The sequence below is a fragment of the Aethina tumida genome, chromosome 4 (genome assembly GCF_024364675.1).
Source record: "Aethina tumida isolate Nest 87 chromosome 4, icAetTumi1.1, whole genome shotgun sequence".
Taxonomy (NCBI): Eukaryota; Metazoa; Arthropoda; class Insecta; order Coleoptera; family Nitidulidae; genus Aethina; species Aethina tumida.
In genome coordinates, this window is record NC_065438.1 from 25,703,988 (window position 1) to 25,726,998 (window position 23,011).

General features: G+C 27.8%; 1 protein-coding gene and 1 long non-coding RNA gene across 2 annotated transcripts; one reads left to right on the top strand and one right to left on the bottom strand.

Moving 5' to 3' along the window:
• Nucleotides 1-634: 634 nt before the first annotated feature.
• On the top strand, nt 635-20,789 carry LOC109596042 (uncharacterized). The gene is made up of 14 exons (XM_049966763.1): nt 635-773; nt 3,685-3,825; nt 3,883-4,064; nt 4,321-4,452; nt 6,439-6,546; nt 6,634-6,898; nt 7,545-7,747; nt 13,325-13,538; nt 13,744-13,975; nt 14,170-14,350; nt 14,404-14,549; nt 14,939-15,159; nt 20,171-20,374; nt 20,444-20,789. Exons 1-14 carry the CDS (start codon nt 644-646, stop codon nt 20,626-20,628), a joined length of 2,544 nt encoding a protein of 847 aa, XP_049822720.1. The 5' UTR covers nt 635-643; the 3' UTR covers nt 20,629-20,789.
• Nucleotides 20,790-22,218: 1,429 nt separating this feature from the next.
• LOC126265382 (uncharacterized) lies at nt 22,219-22,795 on the bottom strand. The gene is made up of 2 exons (XR_007547881.1): nt 22,579-22,795; nt 22,219-22,525 (listed from the first exon to the last, which is right to left on the bottom strand). It is a non-coding gene; the product is annotated as an uncharacterized LOC126265382 (long non-coding RNA).
• Between the last annotated feature and the right edge of the window lie 216 nt (nt 22,796-23,011).

Sequence of the window (23,011 nt, forward strand, 5' to 3'; positions counted from 1 at the left end):
ATTGTTTTATCATATGAATATTATTATTACAAATTACAGTTATTTCACATACTGATTTTGGTCTGGTTACGGCTGAATAATTGACTGTTACAACGTAAGTAAACTTTATTTAAACTATTTGTTAATAAATAATAAAATTAAAAATCATAAAAGATACTATTAAACTATAAATTAATTAATATTATATTATCCTTCTTTAACAATATTAAGTAAAAACTACGAATTGTCAGTATCATTAATTTTATTTAATATCTTATTAATATTATATTTATATATTTTAATAATACTTTTTTGTTTGGTTTATAGTAATACTGTTTGTAATGATAGAAATTTAACCATTTTGTAATAATTCTTTATGGGTTTAAAATGATAAAATTAAAAAAAATGAAAAAATATTCGCGCCAATTTAAATCAACTAGAATCCTTATGCTGACATCTACCCTTAATATCTCACATTAAACTGATGGGGTGTAAAGCTCACCTTTTTTAGGTTTTTAGGACACTCGCGCCATCTACTGCGCCAACTCACAACTTCGAGATAAGTCCTGCCCAATACTCTTATTTGAAATCACGTATTGATTATTTCGTCAAATGAACATGTTTACAATGTGAATAGACAAAACAAGAAAATAATTCCAGTAAAATGCCTTCGGCCGGTGAATCCGGACTTGAGCCGAACGAAGAAAGGCCCCACATTCTGTTTGTTGGTCCTGCGGCTAATGCTTCATGGCTACCGGATCTAAATAATAACATTTCTTACCACATACCCAAAGGTAGGTTATGTGTTGGAATGTGTAATTGTTCTCACAGAAATTCCTATCACAATATTTTAGTTTAATATGTTAAAATTATCGGATTCAAGGGACTGAAACTTTTGTGCTTTGAAATTCTAAACTCAATTCAGTTAAAAATTAAATTATTTTCAATTTTTGAAAAAATACTATTTCATGTTGCTTTTATTAATTACTTCTCATTTATTTTATCTTATAGAGATGTTTTTAGCTTTTAGTATTAAGAGTATATAGAAAAACATTGTTTTTTTAATATGTTGAACCCCCATTTGGCAACTAAACGTTTCTAAAATATGAGTTTTATCAACAATAATTCTTTTATTTATATAATTTCTTTGACAAAAGTATGTATTACGTAATATAACTCTCCTAAAAATAAAAACTTTAATTGACAAAAAATACATAAAGTATGTAATTTGCTTATATTTAACTGATCTTCCTGATAAATTTTGTGATATTTAATGTTTTTGTATATAAAATATATAGAAATAATAATAATTGATTTTTTTAAACATAAATAATTAATTAACATATCTCGAAACATAAGGAAATAATATTGTTAGTGTTAAATCTCATATGATATTTGACAAACTTTTTAATAACATGACTAAATCAATGATAATTTGCTTGAGAATTAGAAATTACGTCACAATTTATTCGGCGGTGTTTGTGAATATAAAAATTGTTTTTTTTAGACGACAAATAAATGAATTCAGCTGTTACGCCCTCTTTGTTTTATAGTTGACAATGTTGAATATCTCGAAACATATAGATATAATACTGTTAGTGTTAAATCTCATATGACATTTGACTAACTTATTAGTAACATATCTAAACCATTGATAGTTTGATTAAGAATTAGAAATTATGTCCCAGTTTTGCTGAGGTGTTTGTGAATATAAGAATTGGTTTTGTAAAACATAAATAATGAATTAACAGTTTCGCCCTCTTTGTTTTATAGATGACAATGTTGAATATCTCGAAACACATGAAAATAATATTGTTAGTATTAATTAATACTCATATGATATTTGACCAACTTATTATTAACATATCTAAACCACTGATAATTTGCTTGAAAATTAGAAACTGATACAATTTTTGAGGTTTTGTGAATATAAAATGTATTTGTTTTATAGTCGACAATGTTGAATATCTAGGAATATATGGAAATAATATTTTTAGTGTTAAATCTCATATGACATTCAAAAAAGCAATTGTTAACTTATATAAATCATTGATAATTTGCTTGAGGATTAGAAATTGTGCCACAATTTTTTCATTTGAATGTTTGTGAATATAAAAATTATTTTATTAAAACATAAATAATGAAGTTACGCCCTTTTTGTTTTATAGTCTCTTTTTTGTAGTTTATTTATATTTTGTGATTATTTTTCCTTCCACCACATTTTCTATATCTCACTTTAATTTCTTTTTTTTTTCAGAACTACAATTTGTACAATGATTCAAAAAATCAATTACATTAGTTTGAAGTAAAAATGTAGAAACTTAGAAACCTAAATGTTAGATTACTATTAAATTTCTTTAATTTATATTTTATCGTTTTCTATTTCTTCTACCTATTGTTTTCTTTTATATTTATTTATTTATTACGTTATTGAAATATTCCTTAACTTTGCATTTATTTTTGTTTTTCTAAACTGCACTTTTGAATAATCAATTATATTGGTATACAGCGGAAACAGAGAAACTTTTTTAAGATAATTTGGTTTCGTTAAGTAAGAAAATAGTAGTAATTTTTTTCTCATTAAACATTTTAGAAACTGTCTCGACTGAGTTTTGATTGATATTTAATATATATATAGTCCATATATATACATATATGGACTCCGCACAATTTAGATAGTGGTCTAGAAATATTTGTAACATACTAAAGGAACCTATTTTTAACATTTACTATCTATTATATAGTATTTTTATTAAATAATATGTTAATATATTATTTTGATGTTCTACACTAATTTTATTTTTTATTTGAAATCTAAAAAAATGATTATAGAAGTTACTAAAAATATTAATTTTGTTTAATTAAATCACTACTGTACTTCTTTAATGTAAAAATATATATTTTCATTTTCTTCTATTGTTTTCTATTTTATTCACTTATTTTTTGATGATGTTATTGGAATATCCTTTCCAAAAATTTACTCATATTTTAGATTTAAATTAGAAAAAAATTATTTGTGGTTGAGTTGAACTTTTATTTCTATTTTTTTAAACAGTAATTTCCAAAATTATTCGAATAATCAATTAAATTAGCTTACAGTGAAAATATAGAATCTTTTTAGGGTGATTTGGTTGCGTTAATTAAGAAGATAGTATAAATTTTTTTCTCATTAAACTTTTTTAAAAACTGCCAAGATTCAGTATATCATATTGACAAATTTATTAAAATGTGGTTTGTGAGAATTAATGTTAACTCTCGTAAAATCCCATAACCATCGATTTGGAACATTCTGACTTATTACATAGTATTTTTAATAAAAAAAAAATAATATTTTAATGATATTATTATGTATCTCATAAGAAAATTTACTCATATTTTGAGACATTTGAATGTAAGAAGAAAAAAATTACAATTAGAATCAGTTAGTTTACAACGAACATATAGATTTTTTAGGGTAATTTGGTTGCGTTGAATAAGAAAATCATAGTAATTTTTTTCTCATTTGGAACATTCATCTAGATAATTATATATTTGTTTTTTTATTTCATTATTTTACTCAAATACTGCTTTTTTTCTTGGTCCTATCGTAACATTTTTATATCTTATGTAATTGATAATTAATTAATATTCAATAGAAAAAAATCATATATTGAATCAAATTCTATTGACCTTTCAATAAATCAATAAAACCTCTTAATATTACAGAAACATGGTGGCCATGGTGCGACAGTTGGAGGCAACCACAACACATACTATTTCAGCTAGCTCACGTCTGCTTCCTGCTTGCTTTCTCCTCAACGTGCTCAAAGAAAGGTGTCCTATTTATGCATGTCTGGCTCATTTTAGGTAAAGACTTTAAACAATCTGTACATATAAATTTTATTATCAAGACAACATCCTTAGGTCTCTTGTTTTTTGCAACATGGGCTTGGAACATAGTCTGCGCCCCCGACGTGTTCACTTGGAATTTCGCCTTCATGCTATTAAACTTGGCCCAGGTCTTCCATATACTGTACCAGTTAAGACCGGTTAAGTTTGATGCGGAATTAGAGGAAGCTTACCATACATTATTCGAACCATTCAAGGTAACACCATAATAGCTTGTCTATGTCTAAACGTATTTTTAGTAACGGCAGACCTGCCCCATAACCAGTATTTAACAAATCACACCCTTAAATCATATTAAAGGTCAGATACGTGCAGCAAAATAACGAGCGAGCGAAATTGACTATTCTATATTTGGAAAGTCGTTTTCCACTGTTGTAACAAGGCCGTCACATCCCCCGTTTAATGAACGAACGCTTCCTGCTCTTATCCAATCAATCTTTTTATATGTTCCAGCTAACCAGACTGCAATTTAAAAAAATGGTCAGTGTGGACTTTGCGCAAATTATGTCTTTGCACGCAGGTGAAGCTTATGCGGTACAAAACTTGACCAGGACTGATCGATTGGGGCTTCTGCTTTCCGGAAAGGTAAAAATAAGTAAATCCATATTAAAGCGCCGGAAAACTAATTAAATTACTCTCCAAATGTCTTATAACATGAAAAGATAATTAACAGATAAACAGAATGATCTTATATCTATTAATCGTTTTTCGGTTACATCACTGCTTACGTCAGTGAATATGTCCGTTCATTTAAATAACATAAAAGGAGGTTCCAAAATAGGTGGCCAAATATGGGAAAATTATTTCCTAAAGTTTCTCTTAAGATTTATTTCTCATATTTCTGTAATCTTTGTGTTTAAATTTGGTATGTATTACCATAAGGTACAATAAATTACTATATAATTCAATTTCATAATGCTACAGTACCGTAGATTCTTCAGATTGTCCCCCTTTTCTCGTCCTATTTTCTAAATATTTTTTAAAACTATTAAGCTTTTCGGATTCTTCGCACAATTTAGATTTGTTAATTTTGTCACAGCCGTTTTTGAAATACACTGCGCTACAAAATTATAGAATACCTTTAAAAATTAACAAAAATAAAATATATGTTACTTTTCTTATATTATTTTTTAAAAATAAATTAAGGATGAAGTTTAAAGGTAAATCTATAAATATTTATTGAAGAAAAAAAATATATAATGCTATTAGACAAAATTTTAACATTTTTCAAGTTAAGTTTGTTTACACTAATATGGAGTATTTCCACCATGTGCGTTAATGTCCTCTTGACAACCTGGTCTCATACCCTCCCAAATTTCTATAATCTTTTCTTTTAATTGGTTTGACGTGTTTATTGGTGGTTGATGTTCTCTTATTTGTCTTTCCATAAGGCCTCATAGATGTTCAATCGAATTTAAGTCCGAACTTCTACCTAGCCATTTCACTAGCAGAGTATTTACCTCATCAAGGTAGAATCTGACAATTCTCCCAGTGTGATGTCAAGCATAAAAATAAACTCTTCGCCAATAAATGGAGAAGTGGTTATAATACGAAGTTCTAGGACTGCCCTTATATACCTATCATCCGTTAAACTTAAATAATAACAACCAGTTCAGAATGTGTGCTGCGAACTAATGCCTCCCCAAACCCTTACCGATCCTCCACCAAAAGTAAGAGTTCAGCTTCATTGAGTCGAATGTTCTCCGGATCGTCTATTGCTATTTAAAGAAAACCTAGACTCATCACTGTACAACACATAACTCCATCCAGCTTCTCCCCAATCAAAGTACTCTCGAACGAAATTCTTATCCTATGATGTGTTGCAGTCAATAAGGGACCTGTTACAACATGGTACGGGGTTATATTTTCTTCCTTTAGTCTTCTCCTTATGGTCTCCTGGCTTATTTTTACATTATAAGTCAATGAAAGAAAACTGTTGCTGTAGAAAAATGCTGGTTATAAACCTTTGTTTAAGTGCTTGGATTCTTAAATTTGTGTGGTGAAGTTATTCTTTTTCGCCCCTGCTTAGGTCTTTCATTGGCACCCGATTCGTAAAATCGTTTAATCACTTTTGAAATCGCCTATTGTTTCACATTTAGTCAATTTGATATCTCATTTTGACTTTATCAATACAATTTTTATTTTAAAATATAATTATTTGCTCACCTGTTCATTTTAAAAATTTTAAAATATCGTACACCGTAAAATACTGTTACAAGTATAAAACTAATTGTTTTAAAATTATAAGAAATGTCGATATTTAGTTTCTTTCTATTTAACGGACAAAAACAAAAATTTGGGCGAAAATTTTAAGCGTAAGTCTAATGTTAGAGCTAATAATTTTAATATACAGACCGTTTAAAGTTTTATGTTAAAAAAAGATATTTAAACTTTTGTAAACATTCTATAATTTTGCGGCACAGTGTATTTCAGTTTGAATGTTTGAAGAAAGTTAGTGATTTTCAACAAAATCAAATCAAAGGTATGATCAGAAAAAAATATATATGTTCTTCCTGCTCTTAGATTTTAATCACTTATTTCGGAAACTCCTAATAGTAATAATGGTTTTAGGTCAATGTCCTTTCTGACAACCAATTCTTACACCCAATTTTGCCTTGTGAGTTTCTGGACTCCCCTGAATTTGAATCAAGTAGAAACACAATAGATGATAAATTTCAGGTAATTTTAACATTATTATGAGTTATGATGTTTATATTATATACAATATTTATCAAAATATGTGTGATTTTAAACTGGACATTCTAGGTGTCTATTGTAGCAGCCAGTACATGTAGATATCTGTACTGGCAAAGATCTTCCCTGGAGTATCTTTTTGTAAAAGACACTTACATTGCGACAGTGTTAACGACAATCATAGCTAGAGATATTACAACGAAATTATATGCTATGAATAACAAGATAGTAACTGCCAAGGGGTCCCATTTGGATATAAGACTTCCGAGCATCACTTCATCTTTAACTTCTGGGGGAGAATACAAGTCACCCATCAGGACAAAAAAGACAAATGGAGGTTTGGGCACCATTTCATATGTTTACAATATAACATTCGATTTATATTAATGAGCCAGTTTCTGACAACCACCAAGGTTTAAGTGATTCTTTGATACAATCCTAAAAATTCTTTTATTATTAGTCACTTAGGACCCGTTACTTTCTTATATTACTCTATTAAAAATCATCAATGTTACTTTTCTTTACTTTTACTCCATCAGTATTTTGACGATTTGTCTCTGTTTAATGTTGATTGAGAATAATAATGAAAGCAAAGTGCTAAAACTTGTAATTAATAATATCGAGTTCCAATTAGCTAGATAATTTTGAACCTTTTATTAACATGGCTAACTACGGACATGAGTATCAATAATTTTCCTCCTAGCATATGACGGATTTTACATAACAAAACATTATTTTATGAATTTTTATATTTACTTTATTTCATAAGTGCATAACGAATTGGATATCAAATATCTCATATTGAAATTACATTTAAAGCTCTAAGGATATGACAAATTGGTTTCAAATTGTGAGTCTCTAAAACATGTTATATAATATCCTCTAAGTATCGTACTAAAAGGATACTTGTCCACATATTTTAGTCATTGAAATTGATCACTTTGTGAATGCAGTATTGATTTATAACACAAAATGAATTTTAGGTGTTCATGGTATGTCTCCGGATAAGTTTAAGAGCAATGGTCGACCAAAATATGATAAATACAAAGAAAATGGAAACGTAAACCAGACCTGTTACATAAGCGAGATGACACCACTGACAGAACTACCCTCCAATGATGATTTAACGTCAAACGATGTGGAAAGTTGGTTGGAAACGAGCTCAAAATACCACAGTTGTGAAATTGTTGATATGGATTGAAATATATATTTGTATTATCTAAATGTGTGTTTCATTTATTCCAAACATAATGATGAGATAGGTAAGACAGCGCCTCACTTATGAAAATGATTATTGACAACGTTATTATTAAAAAAATACATTGTTTATGTTTTTATTCTTTAAAATAGAATATAACTTAATATTTAAACAAAGGTAGAAGAGTAATATATTGTAAAATCGTCAATTAAACAAGCAAAACCAATTTTATATTAAATTTCAATGAATATTTTGTGCGCAAGTTCTCCAGAGGCACTTTTAAATGTGCCTCTTCACGCCAATTCGTTTCATAAATAAATTTTGAATATTTTCTCAATAATGGGGGAGCAGAGGCGTGCTTCTAGCCAATAAGAAGCTTCAAACAACCATGTGTATGTCTGATGGATTCAGTTGTGAAAAGGTTTTTAATACTGTATCTCTTCTTTATTAGGTGGATTTTTTACTAAATAAATATGTGTATCGTCCAAATCCTAATTTGAATACTTTAACAAATGCGATATAAAAAACTGTGGATTTGATAAATTTGATTGGCTAATATAATATAGGTACCTCATCAGGTGCAAAACTTAGGAACCGCAACTGTTCCAATAATTAGAAAAGATTGTATGTTTATTTAATTTAAACAAGTAAAATAGTCAAAATTTATTGCCAGTAAAAGATCACCAAAATATTAAAAAATTAATTATTTTTTAAATAGATTCATTCTGATCAATTATATACATTTTATTCATATTTTTAATAAGTAAGGTGTGGAAGATACGACACAAAAGTAATTTGTAAAGTTCAATGCTACACATCAACTGTATGAATGGAACTCTCGCCGGATTTGCGTGTAGACAAAAGTATATTAATAAATTAGTATGTGTCAGTGATGATTCTATTTAGTTGTAGAAAAAAAAGTATGAAATTATACCTTCATAATTAGACTAAATAATGACTACCCCAGTTGTGGAGTTATTTTGTTAGGAAGAGCTAAAAAGTAATTAAAAGTAAATTAAATATATATGAGACTTCCTAAGGTACGATTATCTATTAGAGTTTAATAACTAGCTGAAAAGTTTCCATCTAATCAAGCAGCCACCTTAGGTCGATGATAAAACCTAATTTGCTTTAAAAATTTATAAAACCGTATTTATTCACTAAGTACAAACACGCGACCGCATCAATGGTCTAGTAATCCGTCTGTGAAGAACCAATGGGCGCATTGCCACAACCAGGAAAGTGAAAAAAAAAAAGAAAGATTGAACCGTTTGTTTTGAAAGAGTGTTTTGCCTGCGTATCGATTCACCGCTGTACAATGGCACAGTCGGCCAGCTGTAATAGTTTCAGGCTGAAATCAATGCGAAGCTCTCAGGACGAAGTTGGTGTGCAGTATAATGGGGCGTGCCTTCAGTCGCTCGCCGCGCATTGTCAATCTTGGATGTAAATATTCCGACATATAAAAACACATACGACCATAACCAAATCTCACACAAATATGCGTATTCCGTTAAGTCTGCCTTTTCTCAGTGAACGTTTTAAAACTTAACAGTGATATTAACATGTTCTAGGTAAGTGGTTGGTGTGGCACTGTTACTTGATCAATACCTTTTTTTGGTTTCCTGGTAAACGTTTTAATCGCTTTATAATCATTATTGTTATATGAGAGGTTAATGGGGTTAATTGATGTGATTTTTTCGACGTAATTGAGACTGAAATAATGGAATATAATTAATGATGTTTATGGTTCAGGTCTGTAATTTTAATTTATTATTTATTAACTATCAGCAGTTTAATAATTTTAAATGGCTGTTACACCTTAATTTCTGCCTTCAAATGATTCAATATAATTTTTATTGTTAATCATTATAATTGTATGAACGAATTAATGTGATTATTAAAATTAGGGCAGTAGTGTTACATGCATTAAATATAAATTTAGGAATTAAATAATTAACATTTAATATAATTGACAGTTGATATTTTCTTTTTCTAGTTGATGCATTGTAATAAAAAAATTATTATTATAATAATCATTACAACCATTATAAATATCTTATTGACTATAAAAATTATTATAAAAAAGTTACATCTGTTGTTTTTAAAAGTAATAATTAATATATTTAGATATTTCTTATAAATTTATTAAAATTTCAACAATGAGTTATTGAGAAAACAATGAAAATATGACAATCTTATTAGTGATGTCGCATTCGCCATTTTTTAAAATTGTTATGATCTCCCAACTTTCCTTATATTGTAATGTAAATCTGATTAAATATTTTCATATTTAATCCACTACCTTACGTGAAAAATATTCATATTTAATGTAAATCATCATAATTGATTAACTACATACTTAAAAATTATTATTAATTAATAAATTTAATAATGAGAAACATAAATTCAAGAAAATTCATAAAACAAATTTAAATTGAGTATTTTTAAGCCTTTTTTATTTGCGTTACTTATTTAAAATTTCAAAAATAATAGTAACGAAATTTAGTTGAATAAGTTTGTGTAATTAAAATTAATATTTAATATGAGTATAAAATATTTAAAAACTTTAATGTCTTAAGCAAATTGTGGGAAAATTATTAGTGTACAACGATGATTATGTATAATATTATTTGAAAATGAATTTTTTTATTGATTTCAAATAATATTTTATACCAGTAAATGTGACCAATAGAATTTCCCAACGATCATAAAAGTGCAAAAATAACTCATTATTTAATAGCCAGGAAAAGGTCACATAAAATATTTAATAATAAGTTTTAATAAGGTTGATTTTAATTTTATTACAGCTATATATTTTAATTTTATTTTAATTTATTGTTAACAATTATAATTATTACGAATTGAAATATTTTTATATGACTTTATAATAGAAAATTTTAAACAATTAAATTAAAAGAATACCTTTACATGTTTCCAATATTGCTATGATTAACAATAATTTATTTAAACGTATTATTTCAATTTAAGGCAAGAACACTTAATACAGTGTTACTTTTAGTGGCATTATATAATCAATAAAACAAATTAAATAGAATGTTATTAACAACAGTACGTTGCCATTAAAGAATAAATATTTATCTAAAAATGTTTGAGTTTGAAAAGTAATTTAATATTATATGATATATGTATAAACGTTATAAATAAAAATTGGTTTTACAAATTTACTCATTAAATTAAATATTAATATTTAGTTTGAATATTTCAATATATGTATTCGACTATTTGAATATATATTGTGAAATTGTTATTGTTCTATTATTCAAATAATAATTTCATAACAATTTAAACATTAAAAATTAATATTTAATTTAAATATATAGTTTGAATAAATCAATATCTGAATATTGGAATACTTAAATATTCTAAAATCAATTTACATAAAAGAAAATAATTTGAATATTTGATTATAAATTCCGATAATAAATTTTTTAATGAAGTTTTTTTGTTATATATTCCAAACCAAACTGTATATTCGAATACTTAAGTATTCAAATAGAATAACATTTGAATATTCTAATATGTTTTCAAACACATGTAAATTTAAATATTTTATTGTAATTTATAATAAAAAAATATTTTAAATAAGATATTATAGTATTAACAATAGTATATTTTCATAAGTAAAAAATATTTGAATAGTCACTTAGGTATCAAAAATTAATATTTAATTTGAAGTTCAATATGAAAATATGTATTCGAATATTTAACTAATGGATTACACATTGGCATAAAAATATAAATATAAATAAATAGTATTCGAATATTTGAATATATTTGAATAAGCTAATAATTATATATTTTTTTAAATAACAAATTCTAGAGCTAACTGAATATTGGAAATCTGTAAATATTTAATTCAAAATTTTCAATTAAAATACACTTTAATAGTGAGTGTGGAATATTATTCTATTAACAATATTATGTTGTCATAAATAAATAATTATACAATGTTTTTTCCTAAAATAGATGGTAAAAATTTAGAAACAGTTAGAAAAAGTAAATAAAATTTTTTTCTAATGTTTCTCCTTAAGAAAAGGTAGCCCCTTAAATTTAAATTTCGAAAATTGTTTTTTCTCATATTTCCGTAACTTTTAGTCTAATGGTCTAAATTTGGCATAAATTAACCTAAAATAAGTACCTAGAATTCACTGTAATAAATTTACACAACAGACTAGATTTGGGGGGGGTGGTGGTATTGTGATTCTTATACATTATAAATGAAGAATATTTCAAATCACATATACTCATATACATATACTCCAATAAGCTAATAATAATCTTTTAAATGATAGTTTTTGTAAAAATAACAGATTTTATACTAAATTGAATATTCGAATATTTTCAATATTCAAATTGAATATTCGAATACATTTTTGAATATATGGAAATGTAATTATTCCAAATACAGTTAATTCTGAATAAATATTATAAATAATTCATTTTTATATGAATTAATGGAATGTTATTTTATAAAAACGTAAATGAATAATTATATATATTCAAATTATTTGTAATTTCTGTATTCAATGTTATATACAAAAATGTTTCAAGAGTCTTATGTATTAAAAAATAATATTTAATTTGTAAAGAATAAATATTAAAATATTTTTTAATACAAATCTTTAACCTTTTGTTAAAAAATATATTTGATCTAAAAACTAAATAATCTTTTTTAAATTTTGAAAATGTATGAATGTGTAATATTGTTATAATTATATATATTTTACAATATTTATAATTAATTTGCCTTTTTGATCTTTCGTAGTAAAAATTACGTCTATTTATAACATGATTGTTTCTACCAGTAGTCAATAATGGACACGAGACAAAATCTCAAGGAAAAATAGCCATTTGTCAACGTCCAAACAACAAAACGTCCAACGTCTAACACGAACCACTGAATTAAAGCCGTATTAATCTTTAACAATAAATCTGAAGATAGTCTAGGTAGAATGAAAATTTTGGAAACATCTGTTGGCTCTGCAGATGGACACGTAAGATATATTTATTACATCTTTGAGAAACGCCATAACGGATTTTCCTCTTGTATATATATATATATATCCAGATTTACATCACAGTAATTTGTTGTTTTGAATGCTTAATAATTGGATCGTTACAATTAGTTGAAGATTAATCGAATCCTTTCAATCGATGCAAGGGTGTTAATTATGTCAGCTAAGCTCATTAGTCCAACATTTCCTGTTCAATGAATTATGCTTTGTACACAAAGGTTTGGATTCTGTTAATTGGGTGTTTGTTCAATGTGCATCTTTGATGAAACAGTATTATTTTTTAATTTACTAATTAGAATTTACATAAGTTGATTCAGAATTGCTCCAATTACTTGTATTTGTTATTCAATATTTGACTTTTTTATTAAAAATATTTCTTATACAACAAAAAGTGTTCTCAACATAACTTTATGTAAGCCGTCCAGAGGTTTACTTCAACCGCCCACAGATTTTTGTTATTCCGTCTACTTATCAGTTTTTTTCCTTGGCCGACCCTAATCCTGTCAATATTCCTTTACCCCATTCGTAGCAAACACAACGACATCCAAAGCAATTTGTCTTTGTTCCAGGACTAATAATGGAAATATCTGTGATTCAAGCACGAACGTATTCAGCCGAGAACGTAGCCCCCATACGATTGAATGCGACTAGGTCGCGGTTTGGCGTCAAAGAAGACGGCGAAATGTTCACTAGTAGTAGACCCACCACGCGCATCATACCCAAATCGAATGTGTCTTATTTAGGTATATTTTTATCTTAGAACATTTGTTTTTATTCGTTCGTTACAATCGGTCCATTTATTTTTGTCCTTATTTGATCAAATGTCAAATGTGGAGAATCACAAGTAACTGAAAGACATCTAAATCTTAGAAAAAAAATTGTTTGGTTTCTTTCGTTCATGCATGTCAATCACGGTAGATTTCATTGACCTTTTGGAATTGGATACAGGTGACAACATAACATCTTGGAACAACAGCGACCTATTTTACAACATAAGCAACAGCACGGAGTACGACTACGACTATCAAATGTACAATGGCACATCTGTCGAAGGTAGCACGTGGGCCCCATGCCCAGAATGGACGCCGACCCAGCATACGCTTTTTCAAACGGCGCATTTTTTCTTCGCCGCTGCCTTCCTGGTTCCTGGCAGTTTCAAACAAAGCATCCTTATCGTCAGGTAAGGGCCATTGTGTGGAAGCAAATCTGCCCGGTCGAATTTTATTTGCGATGTTTATTTTATTTATTGTGTTTTCTGTACGATTGATTCCGGAATGGTCAAATTATTCACTGAATGTTTTTCACGTATCATCGTGATTCTGTTGCTTCTATAGTAGAAGCAAGTATTTCTAAAGAGAGTTGACTAATTTTCAGAGCACTTTCAACAATTGGAAGTTTCTTCCTGACCATCTGGGGCGGTGTGGAAATGTGCGCCTTGGACATTTTCCTTTGGAACGGACTAAATTTTCTGCTAAACTGCGTTTACACCTGTTTGTTAACGTGGAAATTTCTACCTCCCACTCTTACGATAGAGTTACTCGACTTGTATATGAAAGTAAGTAGGGGTTACTCGAAAATCGATTAGTGCTAATACACTTTCGCTTTCAGGTTTTCAAACCCCTTCGCGTTAGTAAAAAGCACTTTAAGGAATTAGTAACAGAAGCTAAAATGATGAACTTAGAGGAGGGCGACATTTACGCTGTAGAGGACGTGAGTCCAGCCGACGAAAAATTATCAATTTTGCTCAAGGGACGGTAAGTTTATCAAAACATCATTTGTTCGCATTAAAAAATAGAAAATAGGAGCACATAAAAGGAGCATTAAAGACAAATGGCAGCAAGGCGCCAAAGATGCGATAAACTTGGGAAACCAGGTCAGCGTTTTATGGGGAATTAGGAATTTAATTAATATAATAATATCCTGTTTGTAATTTAATAACGTAGCTCCTTATTAATTCTACTCAAAGCCTCAGTCTATGTGATGGTAAACGTGTTGGTTAATCCTAATTAAGTAGAAAATTTCAACGTTCAAAATTTGATATCTAATGATATCAAAGATAATTTTCGGAGGTAATTCCTTCACCTCTCTCTTTTTTGAAAACATTGACAAACAGAGTCTAATATGAACTTTTTATATTTCCCAGACTGAGAGTGACTTGTGATGACACACATTTGCATTTCATCAACGTCCACCAGTTCGTTGATTCACCAGAATGGGAGGCAAATCACGAACAATCAGATGACGTTTTTCAAGTGACGATCACAGCGGAAGAAGACAGCGTTTATTTGTGTTGGCCAAGAATGAAACTTGAAAGAGTTCTCAGGCACAGACCGATGCTCAAAACCGTATTAGATGCGTTAATTGGTAAGTTTTAATTTTAACACAAGTTAAAAGATCATGAACCTTTAATAGCTAGCAATAAAATACATAGTACAATTAAATTTACATTTAAATTAACATGTATTGTTCAATGACGTGCTGTGAATCTACAATCAATATTTCCCTCTACTGTTAATACAATTTGGGCACAGAGTTCTATTTCTGAAACAGATTTGTAATTAGATTCAATTTTGAAATTCCTTACTATATTCGCCAAAGCAGTCTTCATTAACATCATTCCATATTTAGCTCCTAAAATTATTTTTGTTAATCAACTACAATTGTACTCAATGTATTATTACCAATGCAATTTCTTGGTCCACTAGAAAATGGGATGTAAGTATATGGATTTCTCTTCGCAACTTCCTCGGGCAAAAAACGATCAGGATCGAATTTTAAAGGATCTGAATAATATTTTGGGTTTCTATGTAGCCACAATAAAGGTATAAAGATGTTCGTGTCTTCCGGAATTACAATTTTTCCTGAAAACTAAAAGTTGAAATTTATTTATTTATTGATTAATACACATTTACCAAGATCTAATGGGGCGGAAGTTAATCGCCCTATATATGGCCCTACCGGTAAGATTCGAAGTGATTCACTTAGAACTCTTTCGATGTATTTTAAATTAGGCAAATCTGAAAATTCGATAGGTTTGTCTTTTCCAACCACGTTTAAAACTTCCTCATAACATGTTTGCTAGAATAACATGGAAATTATTTGCGTATTACTGTTAGTTTAACTTCGTACCTGGATTTCAGGATGCATACCTAATAAGGTACATGTGAAAGTTAGTGTATTTCCGGAAGTTTCGACGGCCTAGAATGTACAATAATATTAATTTATTTAGGACAAATATTCTAATAATTCCTACAGCATAAAAGAACGTTCTTATTTCGTCTATAATATACGATTCGTCGAAATTTTCTTCCACTTGAAAATCCAACATTATATCCACCAAAGGCTTAATTTTATTATTTGAGTAATCTACAAAATATAAATATAATATCAAATTGTCCTAATAATATAACATATTTTTAATACCGTGAGTGTTATCTCTTTCCATTTTCCTCTTCTTAATAACCTATAAACAAATTTATCAATCAGCATTATATTTGGTATACTAAATTAGATTTAATATATACCTCTTTCAAAAACGCTGACGTAGATCCAGTACAATATTCCAATTGCTGCTGCTTACCAAGCAGTCTTCTGATAAAATCAATCCACAAATACGGAGTAAATACTCGTTCCATTGAGAGTTTTTGTCCCCTTCAACAAATCAATACAACAGTATTCAGTGTGGTCTTACAAAACTCTAACATAATTACATAAAAAGCAATTCAACCAATTCACATCTTTCCCTCGTCTGAATGTTTTCGTCCACGCCAGTGTTGGCCACCAAGAAACTGTCCATGGTGTAACTTTCAAATACGGCGAACAAATTAAAATCAGCGTTTTGTTCACTTAAAATCTCGATGAGGGTGTTACTTTTCTCATAAAAAATATAGACAAAACTGTCCAATATGTTTTGATGGAAAGCTTTCGATAATATTTTCCTATTGATTTTCCATTTATCAGCTGCAAGTGTGATTTAATTAGGTTTTCAAAGACGTTTGATTATTCACTCACCATTTGCCAATATCAAAGAATTATTACCGAATACTTCTTTCAGAAAGTCAAACACCCAAAATTTATTAAGAGAAATGGGACTCTTCAAAACGGTTTTTATCTCGTCAACATCGTCAGTAAAATAAACCGGCTTCGGGCCCAGCCATATTACACAAGGCATTTTATTCGAATAGATGAAGTTGCACAGTTTGAACAGATCTAAGAAAATATTCCCGTAAGCTTAATAAAAAATAAGATTAATTTATTACCTTTTTCCATCAACATGACGGTATGTCCGATGATTGGATAATATCCTTTCCGCAGTGTTAAATCTTTCAAATGTTCATATTTTTTATTCGGTTGTAAAATATTATACAACACGGTAACAATTAATACAATTATTAGCAGCACACTAATCATTATGTAGTTGTTAAGAGTTTGATTACTTTTTTTTAAACAAATTTTTGTATTTGTTTATACAATATATAATGCCAATAATTTAAATTTATACATTCAAAACACGTGAGTGTTGTTGACCTAATTGTATGGCAAGTATAGTATTTAAATAACTTATTATAAATATTTTAAAGTATACCTAGTGTTGACAATAAAACAGAATTAATTTAAATTCACTCGTTTCTCATTTCTTTTACATACATTTTAAGACATTAACTCTATACTCTATAATAATATACTCGTATGTGCAAATAATATTTATAAAACATTTAAACAATTTATGTATGTTTACTTACTGATAATTGCAACTCCAATAAGAGGGTGTTCAATTATAATATTGTTTTGGTAAACATAGACGTTAAAATTAATTAAACTGTTCGGTTACATCCTATATCGATGTTTAGTAACGTTTAAATGCTTAGATCACGAGTATGTGAAATCTATCGTCAACTAAGACCGAATAATTGGTCTACTGTCATGAGATATTGTTAAGCATGGTTTGATAATACCCAAAATCAGAGAAGAGTAGGCACCGGACATCGAAGGGGTACAAATGAAGTTCAAGATCGACGTCTAAATCTTCAGTGACCGATTATCGACAATTAATATCTTGGCTGATGAGTAGTTAGGAGTGCCCAAACGGTTTATCGCGGAATAAATACACTATTAACAAAATTATTAATCCCTTCTTGGTGTTGTAATTTTTTTGTCAGTGAGTCAACTTCTAATTAAATATAATTATTGTTAAAATTGTCTAAATTTTCAACTCATTTTATACAATTAAATCACATGGTTCTTGAATTTAGAAAAAAATTTTTGATAAAACAAAATAATCTTTCAAAGGAGCACATTTTTCCTATACAGAAAAAATAAAGTTAATTTGATTAAATTTCCAATATAATATAATTTATTTAATTATCCAATGATTTTAACATTCTGTATAAATATTGCAAATAATTTACAACTTTTTTAAATCGCGTAAAAAGTATATAATACTGGAAAAAATAAATTTGGTACATGATTATTATAATACATTTTTTTAAATTTTAACATTTTTATATTGACTGTACATATTGTTTGAAACTTTTTCCAATATTTTACATTATCTATTTTTCTTACAACTTAAAACATTTTATAATAAGAATAATAAAATGATTGTTTTATTAATGAAATTTTCTAAATTAAAAACATCAAATTAATAATATAAGGTATATTATAATAATATATATTTTTTTTAATTAACTGAATATGCATGTGATTTTAAAATTCTATATGAATATTACAAACAGAAATAATTTCAAAAATAAAACAAATTGTTATTTTGTTTTTATCAATATATATTTCTAATATACACATAAAAATTAATGTATTTTTTTATATTAATCCATTAATTGTTTGAATTTTTGTATTAAACTATAATATATTTTATTTGAAAGCTTCCTAAGCTGTTTGTAACCATGTTTCCAATTGAACTGTGCTGGTATACCATTAACAAAAGAGCAAATCGATAAAAATAATCATATTTTAATTATTCGTAAAAAATTAACTTTAAACTATGATATAAGGAAAGTATTTTAATTCATACACATACATAAACATAATGTTTAATGAATCATTAATAATGTATTGTAACAATAATTGACATTGTTTTATTTAAAAATACAAATATACAGAGGTTTTCATAACTAACGGTATTTATGCCAGAAAAATGTTGCTAGTCAACCTTATTTTATTAAATAACTCCTATTAATACCAATTAAGAAAATAGATTTTGATAATTATTTTGTTCTAAATTAAAGGGGACTCTTCATATGACTTCAAAACTACTTTAACTTTTTTACTCCGTGTCTGTTTTTAAGATGTGTCTATTTTTAAAAGCATTTCAAATATTCAATTTTAATATGTGCTATTGTATGATTTCCATTAATTCGGTAAATAAGGTAAATAACAAATTTTGAAGTGTAATGCAAGGATCCTATCATTTAAATTGAGCAGAAAGACAAGTAGTGACGTTGTCAGTCAAATTATTCAAAATGTAATGAAACCTAAATCTAGTAATTTTGAAATTTGAATGATACAAATAAAAATTATTTTAAGAATAAAACAAATTATTTACTTTTTTAATACATGATATTAATACCGACCTAAAAGTACCGAAAATTGTATTTTTTGGTCCTATATTTCTTTGTTTTTGTGTAATATTTTCAACATTTTTGTATTATTTAAAAGATTTTTTCTAACTGTTCTTAATTACCTAATATATGGCCTACACTAATACAATATTAACAAAAAGTCAAATCAATAAAAAAAAATATCTTAAATAATTGTTGTAAATAAGGAAAGCATTATAATTCATACGAATTCATACATAAACATGAGGTGAATATCAAATGCGGTGAAATAAAATTAAAAGTATGTTTGAAAAAAATTTAATTTGCAAATAACCAATTCTGTTTCAAAAATAATAAAATCCATAAATAATTGTTTGTTTTTTAAAAATACAAATATACAAGGTGTTTGTGACTAACTGCTCATAGTTAAATGCCTTACAATTTAATTTAGATCATTATTTTGTTGTGGATTAAAGAGAGCTCTTTGTATGACACCTAGTATAAGCGTTATAATTTTTCTACTTCGTGAATGTTTTCATTTGCATTTAAAATATTAGATTTTGGTTTTTGAATATGCATAGTAGTACCACCCATTAATTCGGCTTTAGCAAAAAATATGTTGATAACTATTAATTTTCTGATAATCATTGACGTTGTCATTACTGTTTGACATAATGAAGGGAGTGATGTCACTCAAGTTATGATATCATAACCACAGGAAACAACACATGGAACTTCACTTTTAACAAATGCCTTGTCTACCAACTTCAATTACCTCACCACTTGAATCATATTAGTATACATATTAACTTTTCCAGGCAAAGACATAACGCAAAAACTCTACGCATTAAACGAGCATCTATCTGGTCTAAGCGACGAAAGACAACGAGGCAAAAGAAACGAAATGTGGGCGAGGGCCCACAACAGAAGCATGTCTATGGACGCTGTCAATACTGGGGCAACGGGACTCGTTAGATCCAACGCCTTCAGAACCAGAAACAACTCCTTAAACAATGCTGAAAGTAAGTCCAAAAATAAGTACTTATCGTTGTCCACATCATAAACATATTTTGTTCTTATCACTTTTACAGTGGGTTCTTTAGGAAAGCTGCAAACGCAATGCTGGGTCCCACTAGTGGCGAATCAGTTCCCGGCAATGTCGCCTTTCACTAAACCGAGCTCATCAACCAGCCTTAGAATACAGGATCCGCAACAAACTCCCACGAGAACTCGATCATTGAGACGGGAGGTAAAGTTTGAGGGGACAGAAAAATGATATGTAATTTTGTATATATTAGTACATTTGTTACCATGTATTGTAATATGTCGACGCACTGTATTCTCGTGATATTATTGAGAAAAATATTATTTTAGTAGTGGGCACAATTAATATAAATTTATATTTATTTATATAACAAACATTTACGCTGTAAAACTATCAAAATATTAAAAGGTTAAAAAACTTCCGTTACATATTTATTATCCTAGATCTAACCAATATGTGACAATTCGCCCACATGTTTTAATAACATTAAATGCATTAGAATAAAACAAAATATAAATCAGTGCTTAAAAATGCCATCGAAATAGAAAATTAAAAAGCTTTAAATACACAAAAAGTTTCACAATTTTTAAAAATATATTTAATATACAGAATTATACTGGAATAATTAGACTTTGTTAGCTATTTTCTAAATTTAGTTGTTATTGAATATCAAAATTTCCGAAAAAAAAAAATTAAGGCTTAAAAATTTTCAATATCAAAAAATTTAAAAACTGCATAGTCTTTCTTTTAGGAAATTTGTTTATTGTAAATCTGGATATAATAGAGTAGTGTACACTTATTATTTCTGTGCAAGTATGTTGTAATAATTTAAATGTTTAGAATTTAAGTCTTCAGTTTATTAAATTTTAATAAATTTTTTGCTTGATTAAATACACTAAATTTTAAGAGGCCAACGAGACTAAAATGTCATATTTTGTTTATTATCTATGGTTACCTGGTTAGCTGGTTACCATACATCAAATTCAACAAAAAAAAATTGTAATTTGGAAAATTGATATGTAAAATTTTATAAATTTAATCATAAATAATTTTTTAATTATTTGATCAAACAAGTTAATATTTAAATTTCAAAATACTACGAAACAAAAACAAATTTATATAATATACATTACATTTTAGTTGTCAGGTTTGCCAATTGCCATATGCCACATTTGACAAATAGAATTTTTCTCGTTGATCTCTACATTACAAATCATGGAATAGCGGAGACTCATACTTTTGACAACCAATACTTTATCACAATTTGCCTTCCAGAAATATTCTATATTATCTATATTATTATATTTAAAATTTGCTACGAATATTTTATAGTATGTATAAAGTTTATACTATATGTATGTATATAGTTATTCATTGTTAATATATGTATATGTGTATATATTAATATTTGTATATTTATATTTGTCGTGTTTACATACATAGTTTAAAATAAAAAATACTAATACTAAACAATTTTTACTTACCTTTGTTTTTCATTAAAACTTGTAACCCATAATCGGGAATTTTAAGAACCTGGCCTTAATGAAGCCATATCAATCTCTCTTGTTGAAATAAAACCCATTTTAAAACCTAATAAAAACGTATTTAAAACATGTATAGAATAACTTTCTTTTAATTAAAAGGTTTAATTTCAATTTTTAATATTGGAATAGTCAATTAACCTGGAATAGATATACAAAAACCTACCCATTTTTCAAATGGAAACCCCTTAATAAAAACTGTTGATTAGATAAAATTCTCACTTACCTTAATTTTACTTATAGTAGCTGAAATATGTTAAGAAACAAAAAAAATCAGTAGTTTCCCCTGTAAATGTTTATTCAAAATACATTTGTAGACAATGTCATATTAATGCAATGAGAATAGATAAATTACCCAGCAAAGAGGCAATGACAATAGAGCTGGCCACGGCTTAAGGTAAGTGGTACTGCTAACCGTAGTAGAACCCGTAGTAGTTTCTTCTTCCTGGGCGCCAGCAGCGGCGTCGGCGGCGTCAGGAGCGGCGGCGGCGGCGGCGGCAGCGGCGGCAGCTGCTTCTTCTGCTGCCGCATACCCAACAAGTAAAATCATTATAATACATGCAATTCTAATAAATTTCATTTTGATTCTGGAAATAAAATCATTTTAATATAATACTCAAGTTAAAATATCAAATCTTACCAATGTATAAGACCAATTTTATGGTAGTGTGTAAATGTAAAATGGTTTGTAAATTTATTAACTGATTACCTTGGTTACTGTTCAGATATTCATAACACAAAATTAAAAATTGAAGGCGCAACCAAAATTTTACAAGTTACCTATGATGTTTTTTATTAATTCTATTCTAGGTATCCATGATTTCGGAAAATTAACTAATTAATTAATTTTTTATTAAGATTAAACGACGAAAATTATTAATTAACTTAACAATAATAAAAGACTAGAGGAGTAATGTCGTTAATTAAAATATAATTTCTCTTGAAATATATTACTATGATACTAATGTAAACCAGACTTTATAAATAATTGTTATATCCAATAACAACAAATAAATTATTTTCTCAACATGACAGTGACATTTATTAATATAAAGTAATAAGGAAATAAAAAC

What these genes read in the sequence shown, in the direction of transcription:
- LOC109596042 (XM_049966763.1), top strand. Translation starts at nt 644, where the DNA reads ATGCCTTCGGCCGGTGAATCCGGACTTGAGCCGAACGAAGAAAGGCCC. An exon ending in AATACCACAGTTGTGAAATT is followed by an intron (nt 7,748 to 13,324) that starts GTTGATATGGAT and finishes CCCCATTCGTAG; the next exon opens with CAAACACAACGACATCCAAA. An exon ending in ATCGAATGTGTCTTATTTAG is followed by an intron (nt 13,539 to 13,743) that starts GTATATTTTTAT and finishes AATTGGATACAG; the next exon opens with GTGACAACATAACATCTTGG.